At 40.2% G+C, this 20,419-nt stretch overlaps 1 protein-coding gene across 2 annotated transcripts in view; it reads right to left on the bottom strand.

Annotated features, from left to right (window-relative positions):
* The window catches only part of tanc1a (tetratricopeptide repeat, ankyrin repeat and coiled-coil containing 1a), a 175,321-nt gene extending 154,902 nt beyond the window's left edge, over window positions 1-20,419 (bottom strand). Inside the window, exons 1-3 of one of the 2 annotated variants that reach the window (XM_072261989.1) lie at window positions 20,345-20,419; window positions 13,198-13,261; window positions 10,756-10,799 (exon numbers count right to left, since the gene is read on the bottom strand). In XM_072261989.1, coding sequence (XP_072118090.1) covers window positions 10,756-10,799; window positions 13,198-13,261; window positions 20,345-20,354 — 118 coding nt within the window. In that variant the 5' untranslated portion in view covers window positions 20,355-20,419. Of the gene's footprint in view, window positions 1-3,291; window positions 3,464-10,755; window positions 10,800-13,197; window positions 13,262-20,344 lie in introns of those variants that run through there. The other variant, XM_072261990.1, reaches the window with a different exon arrangement.

Genomic DNA, 20,419 nt, shown 5'->3' with positions numbered 1-20,419 from the left:
TACATTACAGACATACTAGTGTGAAGTGTTCATTCTGAATAAATAATTTTGCCTAATGTATAACATTATGGTTGGGGTTGTACAAACAATAGAAAACGAGCCAGAGTTTTGGACTTAATTCATTTTCAATTTAAAGAGTGAAAACTGATTGGATTACAAGGAAATGAAAGGCAAAATTGTGATACAAAAGGAAAAGTAAATGCGTTTAACATTTGAAGCATTTCAATATATAAGTCAGCGATATGCATTGACATTGATAATCATGTATGATGATTGACACATAACAGAATATGGTCTTGTTTGAACAAATTTATGCAGCGTGGTCAGCCATGACAATCATTGAGATAATCAAATCTAAAGATTAAAGCAAAAATCCTAATAGATGAGCAATGAACTCTTTATTAATTGTTCCCAGTTTGGGCAGCAAAGCCAAACAGCATATCCACAGAATGTTGAGATGGGATGTCCAGAAAAGTGGTTTCCACAAAGGTGCTAGGTAGGAGAATTCAGATTACACTTATGACAAAGGACCTATATACAAATTAAGTAGGTGTGCAAGCTAGAGTGATAGGCTGAACTGAGGAAACACACACATAAAAATATATAAATAATCTGGTGCAACCCAAGATATTGGCAAAGAAATAATTTGTGGCCATGGCAAAAGATAACAACAAATATTTTCATTGAGAAAAAAGATAATTAGAAAACAGTTGTTTAAATCTTTGCTGGTCAAGGTGAAATGATGAATATAGCAGATCTACAAATCTGATACCTTTCTTAAAGAAAGGCAGGAGGAAGAAGTGAGGTAATTATAAGCCTACATCTCAAATCAGTGGTGAAGCTTTGTTGCAGGAAAGCAGCATCCAACTTCGGGAACCTGCAACACCCAGGTCATGCTCCCTTCTTGCTGTTGCCATCAGGAAGGTGGTACAGGAGCCTCAAGACTCACACCAACAGAATCAGGAACAGTTATTATCCCTCAACAAACAGGCTCCTGAATCAGAGAGGATAACTTCACTTGCCCCATCATTGAAGTGTTCCCACAACCTACAGAATCACTTTCAAGGACTCAGCCTCATATTCTCAATATTTATTGCTTATTTTATTATTATTTTTTTTTTTCCTTTTGTATTTGCACAGTTTGTTGTATTTTGCACACTGGTTGTCCACCCTGTTGGGTGCAGTTTTCCATTAATTTTATGATGGTTATTAGATTTATTGAGTATGCCTGCAAGAAAATGAATCTCAGGGTTGTATGTGGTGACATATATGTACTTTGATAATGAACTTACTTTGAACTTTTGAGAAGTTATTGGAAAAAATTCTGAGCAGCGGGATTAATTTATATTTGGAAAGGTAAAGGTTAATCAAAGATAGCGTGGTTTTGTTAGCAGGAAACCCTGTCTAGCCAATTTGACTGAATTTTGTACAGAGATAACAGAATCAGATTTGTCATCAGTCTTATATGTGGTGAGGTCTGTTTTGCAGCAACACCACAGAGCAAAACAAAGTTACTATAAATTATAAAATAAATAAATAGTGCTAAAGACAAGGGAATGATGAAATAATCTTCATAAATTCAGGGGCCTCAGAAATCTGATCGCTGAATGTGGGTCTTCTGGCTTTTGTATCTCCTCCACAATGGTATTAACAGGAGGTAATATCTTAAAACAGGGGTAGGCAACCTTAAGCACAAATGATTTTCTAGCATGCGTTATTAATTTGAGGCAAGACATAACTAGATGTATTTAAATGGATAATTCCCATATTTCAAGTTTTTTAAGGCATTTATCTGGCCCACCGTACGCTGACTAATACGCGGTCCGGCCCACAGAGGCAAAAAGGTTGCCGACCCCTGTCTAAGAATGATGGGAATCTTTGGTGACTGATGCTGCCTTCTTACGTACCACCTCTTGAAGGTGCACTTGACTATGGGGAGGGTTGTGCCCCCTCCCATGGAGCTGGCTGATATCATAGTATATCATTGAAATCCACATATAATCAACGTAGATTTCAGTAAGGCCTCTGATCTGGTCTCATAAGGAACTGGTCAGAGGTGGAGCAGTTAGGGGATCACCTCACTGGGTCTGGCCAAGTAGTCATTCAGAGACTGGACAGCAGGTCACTAGGATGACCACCTGTTATCTTCCAAGGAAGATTCAAGCCCAGAGCATAGGAAGCATATGGGCTTGTGGTGTCCATCAGATCAATAGAAACCTTCTCAAATTGGTGGCAAACTCAGGGATGGAATGTACTCTGATCAAGAAGGATATTATTTCAAATTTCAGTGTTTTTAATTATGTTTTAAACAGAAGTTATTTTAAAACAAACAGAGCACAAAATTAGGGTCTGTGGTTAAAGATGAACCAAGGTAGGCTAGGAAAGAAGCCATACACAGTACTTACACTTTCAAACCACAAAGTTCTTTCAGTCTCTGCACACTTGTATGTTAAAATGTTATGAAAGCATTAAACTCTGCATCTCTGTGATTTCCTCTAGTTTAATTTTTTGAATGATTACATTTGGTAATGCCCACCTATTTAAATAACTAAGCATTTCTAGAAGGATGAAAGTACACGTAATGGAGCTCAGAACTATAATCATAATTTGAACAGTTGGTATTTACAGAATCTACATGCAATTTACTCAGAACTTTGCATCTCAAGTCCCCCCTCCCCGCATTTTCACATGATAGTCCGTCTTCTGTACTCTTTATTGTTAAGTTTATGGACATTAATTAATTTTTTTCTTTAAAAAATGCAATCTGCCATCAGAGAAGGACTTGATTTGAATTGAAGTGACACACACACACATACAGCAGAGAGAGAGAGAGCGCGAGTGCGGTTAAAAACAACATACAGTCGCTTGAGTGATTGGGATCGTCTGCTTCACACCCGTCGGTCGACATCCACATCAAACAATCAAGTTCTTTTGGTGGTCAGGGCGTTTCCAGCGACTCAGCAACAAGTCGTCGCAGCTGCAATTCGCAGCCAGTCCGCACCCTGCCCTTTCCAGCCCTGTGACACACCAAGCGTGCGTTGCTACCCTTCCCTTCCCCCCGCTCTACCACCAACAGGCGGGCAACCTGCCTCCCGGACCCGGGACCGGCGGTCCCGCGCCCCGCCGATCTTCCAGAACTTTCTTCCATTCCAGCGCCGCCGGGGCAACGGGTCCCGAATCCATTCGGCCCAGTACCGCTTTCAGTTCGCCGTCATTAAAGATCCGTGATCCTCCCACGCAACTGATCCGAGAAAAGTTCGGGAAAACAAAAAAAAACACCTTCCAACTTACCGAGGAGGCCTTACCAAAGGCGGTAAATGAAAGCGGGTTCTGCTGGGCTAGGCTTTAAGACTCGTCGACTCGGGATGGAACTTTCCTATTTTTCAGCCGCCCTTCGCCACATTACGACCCAACCGAGAGCCATTCTCCTCCCACCGACACCAATGAGGTCATTGGAATGGAAACCCAGATCCCGCCTCTTCTTCCTGATCCTCACTGGCTCACTCTCACAATCTGCAATTCCCCATACACCTTCTGCATTGGATAACTGGCCTCCAGACTGTCAATCTTTTTTTCTGGCTCGCCCACGGAGAGAAGCCCACCGAACAGGTTACGTCTTGCCTCGTTGACTGCGATGCTCACTTTAAAAGCCACCTGAACAATGAAGTGGTACCCAGGTCGTCGGCAGCAACTAAAAAGATGGCTATTGCAGGCAAACGACGCGGGCAGGTTACCGGAGCAGTTAAGAGTAGACACGGGTCATTTTGTGAGAAACTCTTAAGTTGTGTACTTCAGTGTAGGAGGAAATCTACAGTAAGCAACCACTTTGAAAAGTAGAGGGTAATTGGAGAAAATACGGTTTTGCTAAGATTGCATTTGGAGTGCAGTTTAATGGCCTTCAGTGATAGCTGATGCCAATTTATAAATCGAGGGAACTTGACAAAATTAGAAAACCAGAGGCTAGAAGAATGGGAGATTTATTTGAGATCCCCAATATTTGCCCTTAATGTGGTAGAGTGGCTTGCACTGTGCCACAGTGTGATGCTATCTGCAGATTAGCACTGCTGGTCTGGGAACCCATTCATTCTCAGCAGATGGTTTCATTAGTAAGTTTACATTTCATGCTCATCCTTTATTTCACTTGACAAAGTAATAGCTTGGAGTCATTGTAAACACGAGGAATTCTGCAGATGCTGGAAATTCAAGCAACACAACTCAAAGTTGTTGGTGAACACAGCAGGCCAGGCAGCATCTCTAGGAAGAGGTACAGTCGACGTTTCGGGCCAAGACCCTTCATCAGGACTAACTGAAGGAAGGGCTAGTAAGAGATTTGAAAGTGGGAGGGGGAAGGGGGAGATCCAAAATGATAGGAGAAGACAGGAGAGGGAGGGATGGAGCCAAGAGCTGGACCCGTGATTGGCAAAAGGGATATGAGGGGATCATGGGACAGGAGGCCGAGGGAGAAGGAAAAGGGGGAGGGGGAAAAACCCAGAGGATGGGCAAGTGGTATAGTCAGACGGACAGAGGGAAAAAAAGGAGACAGAGAGAAAGAATGTGTGTATATATTCCAGGACGAGGGAGATGTCCTTTTTTTAAAGAAAGGGGCTTCCCTTCCTCCACCATCAACTCTGCTCTCAAACGCATCTCCCCCATTTCACACACATCTGCTCTCACTCCATCCTCTCGCCACCCCACTAGGAATAGGGTTCCCTAGTCCTCACCTACCACCCCACCAGCCTCCGGGTCCAACATATTATTCTCTGTAACTTCCGCCACCTCCAACAGGATCCCACCACTAAGCACATCTTTCCCTCTTCCCCCCCCCGCTTTCCACAGGGATCGCTCCCTACGCGACTCCCTTGTCCATTCATTCCCCCCCCATCCCTCCCCACTGATCTCCCTCTTGGCACTTATCCTTGTAAGCGGAACAAGTGCTACACATGCCCTTACACTTCCTCCCTTGCCACCATTCAGGGCCCCAGACAGTCCTTCCAGATGAGGCGACACTTCACCTGTGAGTCGGCTGGGATGATATACTGCGTCCGGTGCTCCCGATGTGGCCTTCTATATATTGGCGAGACTCGACGCAGACTGGGAGATCATTTTGCTGAACACCTACGCTCTGTCCGCCAGAGAAAGCAGGATCTCCCAGTGGCCACACATTTTAATTCCACATCCCATTCCGACATGTCTGTCCACAGCCTCCTCTACTGTAAAGATGAAGCCACACTCAGGTTGGAGGAACAACACCTTATATTCCGTCTGGGTAGCCTCCAACCTGATGGCATGAACATTGACTTCTCTAACTTCCGCTAATGTCCCACCTCCCCCTCGTACCCCATCCATTATTTATTTATATACACACATTCTTTCTCTCTTTCTCCTTTTTCTTCCTCTGTCCCTCTGACTATACCCCTTGCCCATCCTCTGGGTTTCCCCCCTCCCCGGGCCTCCTGTCCCATGATCCTCTCATATCCCCTTTGCCAATCACCTGTCCAGCTCTTGGCTCCATCCCTCCCCCTCCTGTCTTCTCCTATCATTTTGGATCTCCCCCTCCCCCTCCAACTTTCAAATCTCTTACTAACTCTTCCTTCAGTTAGTCCTGACGAATGGTCTCGGCCTGAAACTTCAACTGTACCTCTTCCTAGAGATGCTGCCTGGCCTGCTGCGTTCACCAGCAACTTTGATGTGTGTTGCTTGGAGTCATTGGCTTATGTTTTTTCTTTACAGGTGTTTTCTAGACTATTAAGTACCAACTGGTTTTATCTCTGCTATCCAGCTTCTGCTTTCCATTCTGCAGCGAGAGCTGATGCAAATTCATCAATGTAGCACATCACAATTTCTCCTCTCCCCAGAAGCTGCCAATCCTTCTGAAATAAGTGATAATTTTAAATCTCAGTTTTCTAGCAATTGTTGGGTTCTATTACCACAGGATGTTTTAAAAATGTCCTTGTCCTCACTCTAATCTTTATAGTGAGATATTCCTGTTAGTTGAGTGATGTTGCAGTGATAAGCTGATTGTAGACTTCAGAAAGGGCAAGGTGAAGGAACAGAAACCAATCTTCCTAGAGGGGCATATGTGGAGAGTGAGCAATGTCAAGTTCCTGGGTGTCATTGTCTCTGACAATCTAACCTGGTTGCAACACATTGATGCAGCTATAAAGTCAAGACATTGGCTATATTTCATTAGGAGTTTAAGGAAATTTGATTTGTCAATGAAAACACTCAAACTTCTACAAATGTAGATGGAGTGCATTCTGACTGTGGGCAGTGCTACTGCAGAAGATTAAAGTTGCAGAGACTTGTAAAATTAGTCAGCTCCATCATGGGTACTAGCCTCTGTAGTATCCAAGACATTTCAAGAAGCAGTGCCTTAGGAAGGTGACATCCATTATTAAGGACCCCCACCACTTCTTCTCATTGCTACCATCAGAAAGGAGGTACAGAAGCCTGAAGGCACACACTGATCCAGGATACAGCTTCTTCCCCTACCATCCAGTTTCTGAATGGACATTGAACCCATGAACACTACCTCACTACTTTTTCCCCTTTTTTTTTTGCACTACTTAACTATTTAATAGACACTTGCTATAGTTCATTTTTCTCCCTCTGTATTTACCATGTATCACATTGTACTGCTGCCATAAAGTTAACAAATTTCATGATATTAAACCAGATTCTGATTCCAGAGAAATCAGCTGCTATAAACAAGCCTGCACTACCTCCTCTCATCTAACACCACTCTTTTCATATTCTTGATCTCCAAGCAGACATTTTCTGAATCTTTCCAACCACTCCTTGGAAACAATGCACATTCTCTAAGTACTACTATTTCTAGTGAAAGATCATCAACCTGAAGCATTCCATTTCTTTTTGTGGATGCCATCTGACCTACATTTCATAAGATTACACACAAAAAGGGCTCTTACAGCCTATCTCAACCATGCCATCTGAACCTCAATAAGCAGGTTAATAGCAAATGAATACAATCTCATTGCAGGATACTTGGTAGTGTGGAGGAGTAGAGGGATCTGGGGGTACATGTCCACAGATCCCTGAAAGTTGCCTCACAGGTAGATAGGGTAGTTAAGAAAGCTTATGGGGTGGTAGCTTTCATAAGTCGGGGGATAGAGTTTAAGAGTCACGAGGTAATGATGCGGTTCTATAAAACTCTAGTTAGGCCACACTTGGAGTACTGTGTCCAGTTCTGGTCGCCTCACTATAGGAAGGATGTGGAAGCATTGGAAAGGGTACAGAGGAGATTTACCAGGATGCTGCCCGGTTTAGAGAGTATGCGTTACGATCAGAGATTAAGGGAGCTAGGGCTTTACTCTTTGGAGAGGAGGAGGATGAGAGGAGACATCAAGAGGTGTACAAGATAATAAGAGGAATAGATAGAGTGGATAGACAGCACCTCTTCCCCAGGGCACCACTGCTCCATACAAGAGGACATGGCTTTAAGGTAAGGGGTGGGAAGTTCAAGGGGGATATTAGAGGAAGGTTTTTTTTACTCAGAGTGGTTGGTGCGTGGAATGCACTGCCTGAGTCAGTGGTGGAGGCAGATACACTAGTGAAGTTTAAGAAACTACTAGACAGGTATATGGAGGAATTTAAGGTGGGGGGTTATATGGGAGGCAGGGTTTGAGGGTCGGCACAACATTGGGGGCCGAAGGGCCTGTAATGTGCTGTACTATTCTATGTTCATTTAACGTTGTTAATGAGATTTTGTAAATAATCTTATATTGGTAAATGGCCAGAATGTATCCCACTCTGTTGTGAGGATATAGGCAGGCAATTTTCAATAATTATTTGGGTATTTATTATTTGGGTAATTAACATACCTCTGCTTGGAAAACTTATCCCGGAAATACCATGTTCAGCACAACATTGTGGGCCGAAGGGCCTGTATTGTGCTGTAGGTTTTCTATGTTTCTATAAATGCAAGTCTGAACTTGGCAAGTCCCATAGGATTTGCCACATCAGTAAGAGTGTTAAACTGGATCAACCTCATGAAGGTCGCAAATGCTTCAGTTTCATTTTCCTGTACTAATGCTGGGCTTCGACAGTTTGAGAATGAAGATATTAATGGAATATCCTTCTACAAGCAAGCCACTTTACACAAGTACATATTTACTCATGAATAAATTAGCAGAATTTTAGAGCTCAAATTTGAAATCATATAACTACCTCTGCATCCTTTTCCTCAAGCTGCATAGAGATGTGTGACATTTCTTTTAATGAAATAATCAGTTGATGCATGTGGTGCTGCTGGAATGGTCTTGTACCCAACTAAATCAGGGATGTCATTCACCACAAGATGGAGATTTGAGTTTCAGCCTCATTTTTTAAAAGTATTACTGGATTTCTATTAGCTTTTCATTCATTCTAGCTCTTCTATCATCAGTTTTTTCATCATCAGGGATATATTTGCAACAGATTTGGTCCTCAAGCCAAACCATAGGATCATTCATTTTGTGCTTCTCAAATATGGGCACCTGTTCAGACCGAGAGAGCAAGATTCATTATTCTTTAGTTGGCTAGATGGGTTAATGAATTACCCTGTGCAACTATAGGAAGAATAACTTGGAGCTTTGGGGAAGTTGGATTGCTGATGGAGAGAAGTTTGGGGTGAGGTGGCAGAAGCATAATAGTAGAAGGCAAGCAAGTGGAATTCACTAGATTGCTCTTACAAAAAGCCTATACAGACTTTAATCCTAAAATGCCTTTCCATGTGGTAAATATTCAGGCAAAGGAGGATAGTAGTTAAAGGAATTAAAATGCATCATTAAAAGTTAGCATAGATGAGTAGGTCAACAATGGTTTATTTACAACAGGGGAAGGTTAAACAAGTTTGCATTTTTCCCTAATAACTGCAAGTCAATTATCTTTTGAAAGTTCATCTACCGTGTCTTGAAGTTAATCATTTAGTTTGAAAGACAGCCACAAAATTAATTCAAATTTCTACAATTAGATCACCAGAGGAACTAATTAGGTTACTTCATGGTATGCAGTTTGAGCCAATGTGTTATGAAACATCCCAATGCACTGAAACAACTTTTACAAAGGTACAAAGCTCTAGGTCTGTAGTTGCGGAAGTTTTAATCTTGTTTTCTTCAATCTTTTTAGTGGCTGCTGCTGGATATACACTTGGCAAGTAATAACATTTCAACACTTCCGTGGCTGATGAATAAGGTGAATGCACCTTCGTGACGAAAACTTCTCCCGAGCTGGCAGAGGCTTTCGATGTGCAATTGTACATGGAAAGTTATAGCTCAGCTGAAAATTGGAAATTAATATACATTATACTTTGAAGGATTTGTTTCAGGTGCAGGTTCAAAAGTGGAGCTTGTAAGCAATTTATTAACACCATTCATATTGTAAAAACAGCAAAATTATACCCAGCCTATCAAGGAAGATAACCCCAATGGTCATTTGACCAGAATTTTGGGGTCAATGCAATTATAGTTTTTCTGTACAGTCAAATGAAATCCATTTTTGGCACTCAACCAGCCTAATGCCAAAAACTCCAGACCAAATTTGTTTCCTTGTTTCCTTAGTTTCTTCCCTTATCTTCTTCCCACTCCACCAGTTGTTGCTGCCAGATGCAAGTAATGATGACCATTCAATGTAACGGATGTTATGTTTAAAATCTTAAACCATCTCAATGGCTGTTCAAGGGAGGGCTTTTTATGCTGCTGAACAAGACGGCCAGTTTATTAAAGTGATATTGAAAAGAAAACCACCCAAGATCTAAAGTACAGATGCTAAGGCATCTCCCGTATTTGCCATCCTGTAAAAGCATCTATGATTCTTACTTTATTAATATTTGAGTTTGATTACAGAACTTGCATAACATTTTCTTGTAATTTAATAATTTTAAAGCTAACCACAAATCACAATTTAGACATTACATAAATTAATCCACATTAGAGTCACATTCATTCCAGTATAGGCCCTCTTTCCCACCCACCCCTCCCAAAAGGGCTAAATCAAAGCAATTTGTTTTATTGAGACCAGCACAGAATAGGCCCTTTGAGCCATGCCACCCAGCAACCCTCCTATTTAACCATAGTCTAATCACAGAACAATTTACAAGGACAACTTAACCTACTATCTGGAAACTGTAGCACCTGGAGGAAATCCACATGGGCACGGGGAGAACATACAAACTCTTTACAGACAACGATGAGAATTGAAACTGGGTTGCCTGTACTGTAAAGCATGCTAACCACTATGCTACCGTACTACCCTGTTATGTAGTTCAAATTACAGACAACCAAAAAGTGCCATTTGAAAATTACAGGCACAACCTAAAATTCACTGACTGCTACAATCAAGCTATTGTGCAAAATTTCACATGAAATTAACTCATGTTACCTCTCTTTTGTCAATACCCTCTCCTTCCCACTTCAACTAGAACTAAAGGAAAGGAAAGACAGGAATAGTTACATGGGTGCGAGCCAGTTTCTGGCACTTCAAACTCAAAACATAGATGTTTGAGTTATTGGACTATGAATTTTTATAGGGAAGGCAGAAAAGTACATCAATTTACAACCAATTCTTTTTCATAAGCATATAAATGAAAGAATGCAGACTAATAGCACAGATTTATGCAAACTTATTGTTTTGAATTACTTTTGGTAATATTTTCATTCAAGTACTCACCTTGTCAATAGTTCTAGCCAAGGCAAAACTCATTTTAGATGCATTGATAGCACTGAAAAATATAGAAATAAAAGTAATTCTATTACATACAGTATCTGGAAGTTGGTGCATTTGTGATCCGTTTCAACAGGAAGCTGAAAACAAATAAGAACACTTGAAAGGCAAAGCAGACAAGCACTACCACACAGGCAATGGAGAGAGAGTAAATATCTTCAGCTGTGGAAAAATACAGTGGATTCTAATTCCAATTCATTGGGACACATCAGGACCTGTATCTTATGCCCCAATTAAGTGGCTATCCCAATTAGCTGAAGTTTAATGGATATAGTTAAAAAGGTATAAAAAGAAACTACCATTTAACTGAGTAACAAATTAGAACATTGATAATACTACAGTACTATAAAACTATTAGTTCCTAATAGTTATCAGCAGAATTCATTGTACACTGCTGTGTTCTTTTGATTGACTGTAAATGAACAAAATCAATGCAGACATCCAAAGCAGATAATGGACTGCCTTCATACAATGCTTTCAATGATTGCATCCTCCAAGTCTTCATTTTCATTGTAACATTCAAGATGATTGTAAAATACCTTCAAATTCTTCATAATTCCCAACTTGTTAATCATTTAATCTTCACTCCTGGCCATTTCTGACATCTCCAAGCCTTAATGTTTGAGACCACAGTGAGCAAAACAGTTCTGAATTGTCTTACTGTTCATTTCTTGCTAACCATCAGTGACAAAAATCACTGCTTTTTGAACACACACAGGCAACTGACACTATTTTAAAATTGTTCACTCTAAGCACTGTGTGCTGTCCAACAGCCACACAACTGCATGTGAATAACACCAATTAGAAACTGTTCTGCAAGTCTGTGTCCCAATTAAGCAGCATAATGTCCCAAATAAACTAAGGGCATTCAAGCCATTTTCTCCATTACTTTTTTTTTTAATAAAGTTATCCTAATTAACTGGAATTGTTTCTCAAAACCCACCCACACAACACAAGAAAAATTCAAAGTAGGAAGTGATATTTGTGTTGGACTGACTAATATTATCATGGTGGAAAATCCAATTTCACACATTAAATAAAATGGAATTTAAATAACACTCTTTAACATAGTTAAAGAATTTATGCAATTGCTTTTTGAATAAACATTCGTTTATGCCAGGATATTGGATTGAATGACCCTCCAAAATGTGTTTTGCCATGAAGCAAGATTCATAAAGTTTTATATACATAACTGTACCAAGAACTGTAAACATTCAGATTTAAAATGGTTTGTATGGCAGTAGGAAGACAAGACAGTATCAATAATTTTACATTTATGGTCTACAGTCTCCCAAATAAGGAAAATGGATAAAGCTCCAAGTTGAATTTATAGACTTGTAAGGAAACCTATATGGAGGTAGTGTTTTCTATTCTATTGTCAATTTGTTCACTCAATTTTTCAATTACATTGGACTAATCATGAACTATAACAGAAATGACCAATTGTCTAAAACACTTGACTAAACTGGAAAACAAAACTATTTGGTTTGGAAAGTTGTCTAAAACCTCAAGTAAACTCCCATTCAATATAGAATCAAATACAACTCCAGTGGAAAAACCCTAATGAATTTTCCTTTGCCTAAAAACTAGTACAGTTAATACACAAACAAGAGAAAATCTGCACATGCTGGAAATCCAAGCAACACTCAAAACGCTGGAGTAACTCAGGGTCTCTACCCGAAACATTGATTGTACTCTTTTCCATAGATGCTGCTTGGCCTGCTGAGTTCCTCCAGCATTTACAGTTACCTCAGCTCAACAAAATTTACATTCTGAACCAAGTTCAGAATTTGAGCAGGCATTGGCAGTTTAAAAGAAAAATTCCAGATATTCAATTTATTGATGTTAAATTTGTCACAAATTCAAATAGGGATTCACACAAGAGGCAAACGTGCAAAATACTGATAAAGGATCTGATGCTTTGCCTGAGTACATGATGAACAAACTCTTCTCGGGCTTCCAGCTGAGTTCAGATATCGATTATCATCACAATGTTGGTTATAAACTCTGCCATCTTCATTGGGGATGATGCCTGGGCATGTCTAGCTCACTGGTATTTACACATCGTAGTCGGTCCCTCCTGATTGGATGAGGACCAACCAAACCAGGAGGGACAGACTATGGAGGTATAAATACCACCAGACTTGACATCCCAGGCATCAACCCTGATGAAGATGGCAGAATTTGTTATCAATACCTGTACCTGGCTGGAAGCCAGAGTTTATTCACGCAAAATATCTTTTCTAAATATGAACGATACATTGGCAGTTACACATGAAGAACTGAGCACCATAAGCAACATGGCAATTGGCTTCAAAATAAGAATGGCTTTGGTTCAGATTACTAACCTCAATTTTAAAATAAGATTTTAGTCCCTTAGGATTGAAAAGCTATTACTATATTCTCATATCATGTGGAATGTAGTTTGTTTTATGCATTCACTACAGCACAAGTTGGAAAGGATGTAGAATCATTTACCTTGAGCTTTGACGAGATTTGATTTTTTGATCATGCTTTACCTCTTGTTTGACAATCTTCATACCTTTGGATAGAAAGGTGTATGATATTCAGAATCAGTTTATTATCACCGGCATGTATCGTGAAATTTGTTAACTTAGCAGCAGTAGTTCAATGCAATACATAATATAGAAAAATAAGTAAATCATTTACAGTATATGTATATTGAATGGATTAAAAATAATGCAAAAAACAAATATATATTAAAGTGATTTAGTGTCCAAGGTTTCAATATCCATTTAGGAATTGGATGGCAGAGGGGAAGAAGATGTTCCTGAATTGCTGAGTGTGTGCCTTCAGTCTTCTGTACCTCCTACCTGATGGTAACAGTGAGTAAAGGGCGTGCCCTAGGTGCAGAGACCCCACTCCTTGAAAATGTCCTGGGGGGTAATTTGTAGGCTAGTACTCAAGATGGAGCCAACTAAATTTACAACCTCTGCAGCTCCTTTCAGTCCTGTGCAGTAGCCACCCCCCCCCCCCCCATACCAGACAGCAATGCAGCCTGTTAGAATGCTCTCCATGGTACATCTATAGAAGTTTTTGAGTGTATTTGTTGACATGCCAAATCTCTTCAAACTCCTAATGAAGTACAGTCTCTGTCTTGCTTTCTTCATAACTGCGTCAATATGTTGGGACCAGATTAGGTCCTCAAAGACCTTGACACCCAGGAACTTGAAACTGCTCACCCTCTCCACTTCTGATCCCTCTGAGGACTGGTATGTGTTCCTTTTTCATCTTACTGATGTTGAGTGCCAGGTTGTTGCCGCGACACCACACCACCAGTTGGCATATCTTGCTCCTGTACACCCTCTCGTCACCATCTGAGATTCTACCAATAATAGTTGTATCATCAAAAGATGGTATTTGAGCTATGCCCAGCCACACAGTCATGGGTATAGAGGGAGTAGAGCAGTGGGCTAAGCACACACCCCAGACATGCACCAGTGTTGATTGTCAGCAAGGAGGAGATGTCATCACCAATTCGCACAAATTGTGGTCTTCCTGTTAGGAAGTTGAAGATCCAATTGCAGAGGGAGGTACAGAGGCCCAGGTTCTGCAACTTCTTAGTCAGGATTGTGGGAATGATGGTATTAATTGTGAGCTATAGTCGATGAACAGCGTCCTGATATAGATGTTCGTGTTGTCCAGGTGGTCTAAAGCCATGTGAAGAGTCATTGACATTGCATCTGCCATTGACCTATTGTGGTGATAGGCAAATTGCAATGGATCCAAGTCCTTGCTGAGGCAGGAGTTCAGTCTAGTCATGATCAACCTCTCAAAAGCATTTCATCACTGTAGATGTGAGTGCTACTGGGCGATAGTCATTAAAGCAGCTCACATTATTCTCTATTGTCAACACATTTGTGATAGTTATTATTTTGAAAACGCAGGAATACTAATTCTATTCTTACTTTGTAAATTTTTGCAGTAATAACAATATTTGTTCATAGACTAACCAGACAAAACTCTGCATTAGACGGTTTTGAAAATTAAAATATGATCTAAATGCACAAAAGAATCATTTTTGATTACTGGAACTTAAAGTGAACAAGAACTCCACAACTTAAAGAACTAAAATTAAAGAAATAATAGAAATCAAGTTTTAGAGTTAATGCAGGAAAATAACAAGTCTAAAAGAGAAGCATGTTTATTGTTTGGCTTACCTGTTTCAACTCATGTTCAAATGTTTATTTTTTTTAAGAACGGTTATTACCAGTATTTTTGCCTCAGTGACCTCAAAGAACAAAAGTAAAAGTCTGTAGTAGGGTGTGAAACAAAGGAATCCTGTGAATTTTAGATCAATAAACAAAGTACAAGATTCAAGGGAAACAGTGAAATTACCAGAAGTTAGCTGAGCTTAAATGCCATGTCCAGGAAGTTGTCACATGTCTAAAGAGGTACATATTCAGGATTTTCAATCACCCCTGCCCCTACTTCAGCTCTATGAGGGTTCACCCAGTACACTATCATAGAAACATGGAAAACCTACAGCACAATACAGGCCCTTCGGCCCACAAAGCTGTGATGAACATGTCCTGACCTTACAAATTGCCTAGGGTTATCCAGAGCCCTCTATTTTCCTGAGCTCCATGTACCTGTCCAGGAGTCTCTTAAAACTCCCTATCATAACTGCCTCTACCACCGTCGCCAGCAGCCCATTCTACGCACTCACCATTCTCTGCGTTAAAAAAAACTTACCCCTGATATCTCCTCTGTATCTACTTCCAAGCACCTTAAAACGCCTCTCTTGTGCTAGCCATTTCAGCCCTGGGAAAAAGCCTCCGACTATCCACACGATCAATGCCTCTGATCATCTTATACACCTCTATCAGGTCACCTCTCATCCTCTGTCGCTCCAAGGAGTAAAGGCCGAGTTCACTCAACCTATTCTCATAAGGCATGCTCTCCAATCCAGGCAACATCCTTGTAAATCTCCTCTGCACCCTTTCTATGCTTTCCACATCATTCTTGTAGTGAGGCAACAAGAACTGAGCACAGTACTCCAAGTAGGATCTGACCAGGGTCCTATATAGCTGCAACATTACCTCTCGGCTCCTAAACTCAATTCCATGATTGTTGAAGACCAATACACCATATGCTTTCTTAACCACAGAGTCAACCTGCACAGCAGCTTTGAGTGTCCGATGAACTCTAACCCCGTGATCCCTCTGATCCTCCACACTGCCAAGAGTCTTACCATTAATACTATATTCTGCCATCATATTTGACCTACCAAAATGAACCACCTCACACTTATCTGGTTTGAACTCCATCTGCTGCTTCTCAGCCCAGTTTTGCATCTTATCAATGTCCCATTGTAACCTCTGACAGCCCTCCACACTATCCACAACACCCCCAACCTTTGTGTCATCAGCAAATTTACTAATCCATCCCTCCACTTCCTCATCCAGGTCATTTATAAAAATCACAAAGTGTAGGGGTCCCAGAACAGATCCCTAAGGCACACCACTGGTCACTGACCTCCATGCAGAATATGACCCATCTACAACCACTCTTTGCCTTCTGTGGGCAAGCCAGTTCTGGATCCTCATGGATCCCATGCCTCCTTACTTTCTCAATAAGCCTTGCATGGAGTACCTTGTCAAATGCCTTGCTGAAATCCTACATCTACTGCTCTACCTTCAATATGTTTCATCACATCCTCAAAAAATTGAATGAGGTTCGTAATACACGACCTGCCTTTGACAAAGCCATGCTGACTATTCCTAATCCTGCAAATGTTCATAAATCCTGCCTCTTAGGATCTTCTCCATCAACTTACCAACCACTGAAGTAAGACTCACTGGTCTATAATTTCCTGGGCTATCACCACTCCCTTTCTTGAACAACAGAACAACATCTGCAACCCTCCAATCCTCCAGCACCTCTCCTGTCCCCATTGGTGATACAAAGATCATCACCAGAGGCTCAGCAATCTCCTCCCTCGCCTCCCACAGTAGCCTGGGGTACATTTCGTCAGATCCCAGTGACTTATCGAACTTGATACTTTCCAAAAGCTCCAGCACATCCCTTTTCCTAATATCTACATGCTCAAGCTTTTCAGTCCGCTACAAGTCATCCCTACAATTGCCAAGATCCTTTTCCATAGTGAATACTGAAACAAAGTACTCATTAAGTACCTATGCTATCTCCTCTGGTTCTAAACACACTTTTCCACTGTCACACTTGATTGGTCTTATCCTCTTGCTCTTCACATATTTGAAGAATGCCTTGGGGTTTTCCTTAATCCTGTCTGCCAAGGCCTTCTCATGGCCCCTTCTGGCTCTCCTAATTTCTTTAAGCTCCTTCCTTATAATTTTCTAGATCTCTATCATCACCTAGTTTTTTTGAACCTTTCGTAAGCTCTTTCCTTCTTGACTAGATTTACAAATTAACTTTAAAAATTTCTCCTCACATGGTTATCTTGAAAATGGGGACCAAAGACTGCTTTGTAGAATGCCTCCATTTAGTTTGAAGGCACAAGAATTAGATGCCCAGTTTCATTTTGCTTCTCTTCTAGCCCCAATCCCTGTGGCAACAGCACCTTATCTTCCAACTTGTAATGTTGAAATGTTTATCTACAGATGCAGCAAAGCTTTTCATTTTATGTTTTGTTTTCTTTCTATTTCCAACCATCGTGTGTTTTGTATGAGATCAGTAATTCATATTTCATTAAAAAATTTCCTTTGAAGATAATGATCTTATTCCAGATATGACCATTTTGTATTAAAATGATGAGTATTATGGTAATACTTCAAAATTATTGTCTAATTTTTATATAACCTTGAGTGGGAGGTCAAGTTAACAGCTTTAAAATCAAATATACACCACCCAGTAATACTAGTCAGCCACAAAGAGTTAATGCGAACTAATTAAATGAAGGGTTGAAAATAAAGTGTTATTTAACACACAACCCATATTGTTTAATAAACATCAATCAGCACAAAAAAAACCAAACGTTGTGCATGCAAGAAACCTCTTAATATTAGCTTGCATTCCTAAGCAAAACAAAGGATTTCAACCCAGATCTACACGGAGTATTTTGTTGATTACGAAGATTCAATGAACAAGAAGCCATTCACTGGTTGCGGAATGTAGATGAAACTGAATGTGCTTTAGAAGTAAAGTTCATTGTGCCTGAAACTCAAGGCAAATTTCTACAACCGATGGTTTGACGAGCTATTAACAGCTACTTTCAGTCAACGCAGAACAGGAGGAGTTTTGTCAATCTACGTTGTGAAAGCCAAAACAACGGTTGAGTGTTTTGGTGAGAATTTAATCAAGTCTGATAGCAAAACAAACACGTAAAGTGTTAGATGCAATGTAGGAAAATTCTTGAGATAAAAGACAAAACAGATCGCACTCGTAAGGGGCGATTCTTATGGAACCTCAGAATAGAGGAAGTCCTAGTATTTCTTTTTTTTAATTTTATTTTTATTTGGATAAGGAATTCACAAATATCATGTACTTTTTTCACACATATAACCTTTTCCATTTTTTATATGTATAAAACTACAATTATTTATACATTCTTAAGTACACATTGAGATGATATAAAAGGAAAATAAACATTTAAATACTTTTAGATACAAACTGAATCTGTTTCCACAACTATCCCAGCTATTGTATTCAACCGTGAGTAGACTGCATGGTAGACTGTACTTTTTTCTATAGATGCTGCCTGGCCTGCTGTGTTCCTCCATATTTTGTGTGTTTCTAAGATCAATCCCTCCCACGTAGCTCTCCATTTTTTTTCTTTCATCCATATTCCTATCCAGGATGACTTCAAAATCTCCCTAATGTGTCCACTGCCACCACCATCTCGAACAGCCATTTCCACGCACTTACCACTCATGTAAAAAAAACTACCTCGAACACCCCCCCCACTTTCGTCTAATCACCTTAAAATTATGTTCCCTTGTATTAGCCTTTGCCTCATTGTAGGCTCTAAACTCCATGTAAACCACATCCACTACTCCATCTTCATGAAATCGCTTTGTAACTACCTGGAAGGATTCAATCAGGCTAGCGGTGGGCAACCTGCCCTCAAATCAAACTATGCTTCTTCGATGGCTCTGAAATCCTGTCTTTAACAATCTTCCCCAATAGTTTTTAAACCACTGACGGAAGACTCACTGGTCTACAATTCCCATGATTATCCCCATCATCTTTCTTAAAGAAAGGAGTAACACTTGCCATCTTCCAGTCTTCTGTGTGACCAGTGAGGACGCAAAGATCATCACCAAATGCACAGTGATCCATTCCCTCACTTCCCGTGGTAACCAGGGGTCTATCCCGTCTGTCTCGGGGAACTTACCTATCCTAATGTTTTCCAAAAGTTCAAACACGTCTCTTTCTCAACATCAAGATGTTCCAGCATAATAGTCACCTGTTTTACACTAAACTCATTCGTTAAAATCCCCCTCACTGATGATTACTGAAGCAAAGTATTCATTAAGGACCTCCTCTAACTTCGATATGCGTTGCCTCTTTTATATCCTGATCGGTCATCAACCTGTTCTCATACTCGTAGAAAGTCTTGTTTTTTTTTTGCCCCCTTAATACTGTTCATTGAACTCCTTCCTGGCTACCCTATGAAAAGCTTGTTATTTAAAATTGCATATTGAGACAATAATTCCGTAAGAAATGACGGGCATAATGACTTCTGTCACAAGCTCTCAAATTGCCAAATGAATTGGCAAAGGATTGGGAGGGTGTGTGTGAGAGGGGAAAGAAAACACTTGGGAACTTCAAAAAAAACCGACTGAAACAAAAGCTCTCGGGGACCTTTGAGAGAGCGGATGTTTCCTCTTGTTGAGGAATCTAAAATTGGAGAGGTCAATATTTAAAAATAACAGTTCACTCATTTAATGCAGACGAGGCAAAAACATCTCCTCTCAGAGGGAAATGATATTTTGAGTCCTTAAAGAACAGTGAAAGTGTTTTGTAGTATTTTTTTATAAAATTAAGACAGAGTTCGGAAAATACTTGATCAACAATGAGGTGAAAGGTTACAGCGCGTAGACAAGAATGCGCAGTGAAGATTAGAAACTTTATTAAATGGCGAGAAGGCTTAATCAGCTTGATTATATTACTTCGAATTAGTATGTTCTAATATATCCGAAACTCGATTGATTACTAAATGTTGATACATTAGTCCGGTTTCAGAAGTCACCGTTACCTCGTTCAATATCACTTCACTTAGCCATCCTACTCCATACACGAAGTAATAACCCTACCAGTTTAGGAGAAAAAAAACACGGTGTAACACGGAAAACTTACGGACAAAAACGTCAATACTACGAAAAGATTTTCATCAAAAAGTTCTTGCAGTACAGTAATTACCCACACCTTAATCCAGTGCCCAAAAGGAAAATTATATCCCACTAGAGAAAGGGAGTTTCTCCCCATGTGAAAATACGTTAGCTTGCCCCCTCTCCATTATGTTAAGCGAAACATCTATTTATTTCCTGTTTATACCTAGAAAGTGCCTATTGGGAATTACAACTCGAGCGCATTCTAGAAAAGTTAAAACATTTAAAACACCTTGAGGCAAAAAACAAAAAAAAAGTCAAATCACACAATGACGAAAATAATTCACTTTTACCGTCTTCCATATGCCAAACGTGAAACCACCTCAGTTCCAAGAGACTGCAAGCAACTGTTTGCACTGCGATAGAAA

This window comes from Mobula birostris, chromosome 6 (genome assembly GCF_030028105.1).
Source record: "Mobula birostris isolate sMobBir1 chromosome 6, sMobBir1.hap1, whole genome shotgun sequence".
Lineage (NCBI taxonomy): Eukaryota > Metazoa > Chordata > Chondrichthyes > Myliobatiformes > Myliobatidae > Mobula > Mobula birostris.
Note: the sequence above shows the minus strand (reverse complement) of the source record. Positions and strands in the feature narration are given on the sequence as shown.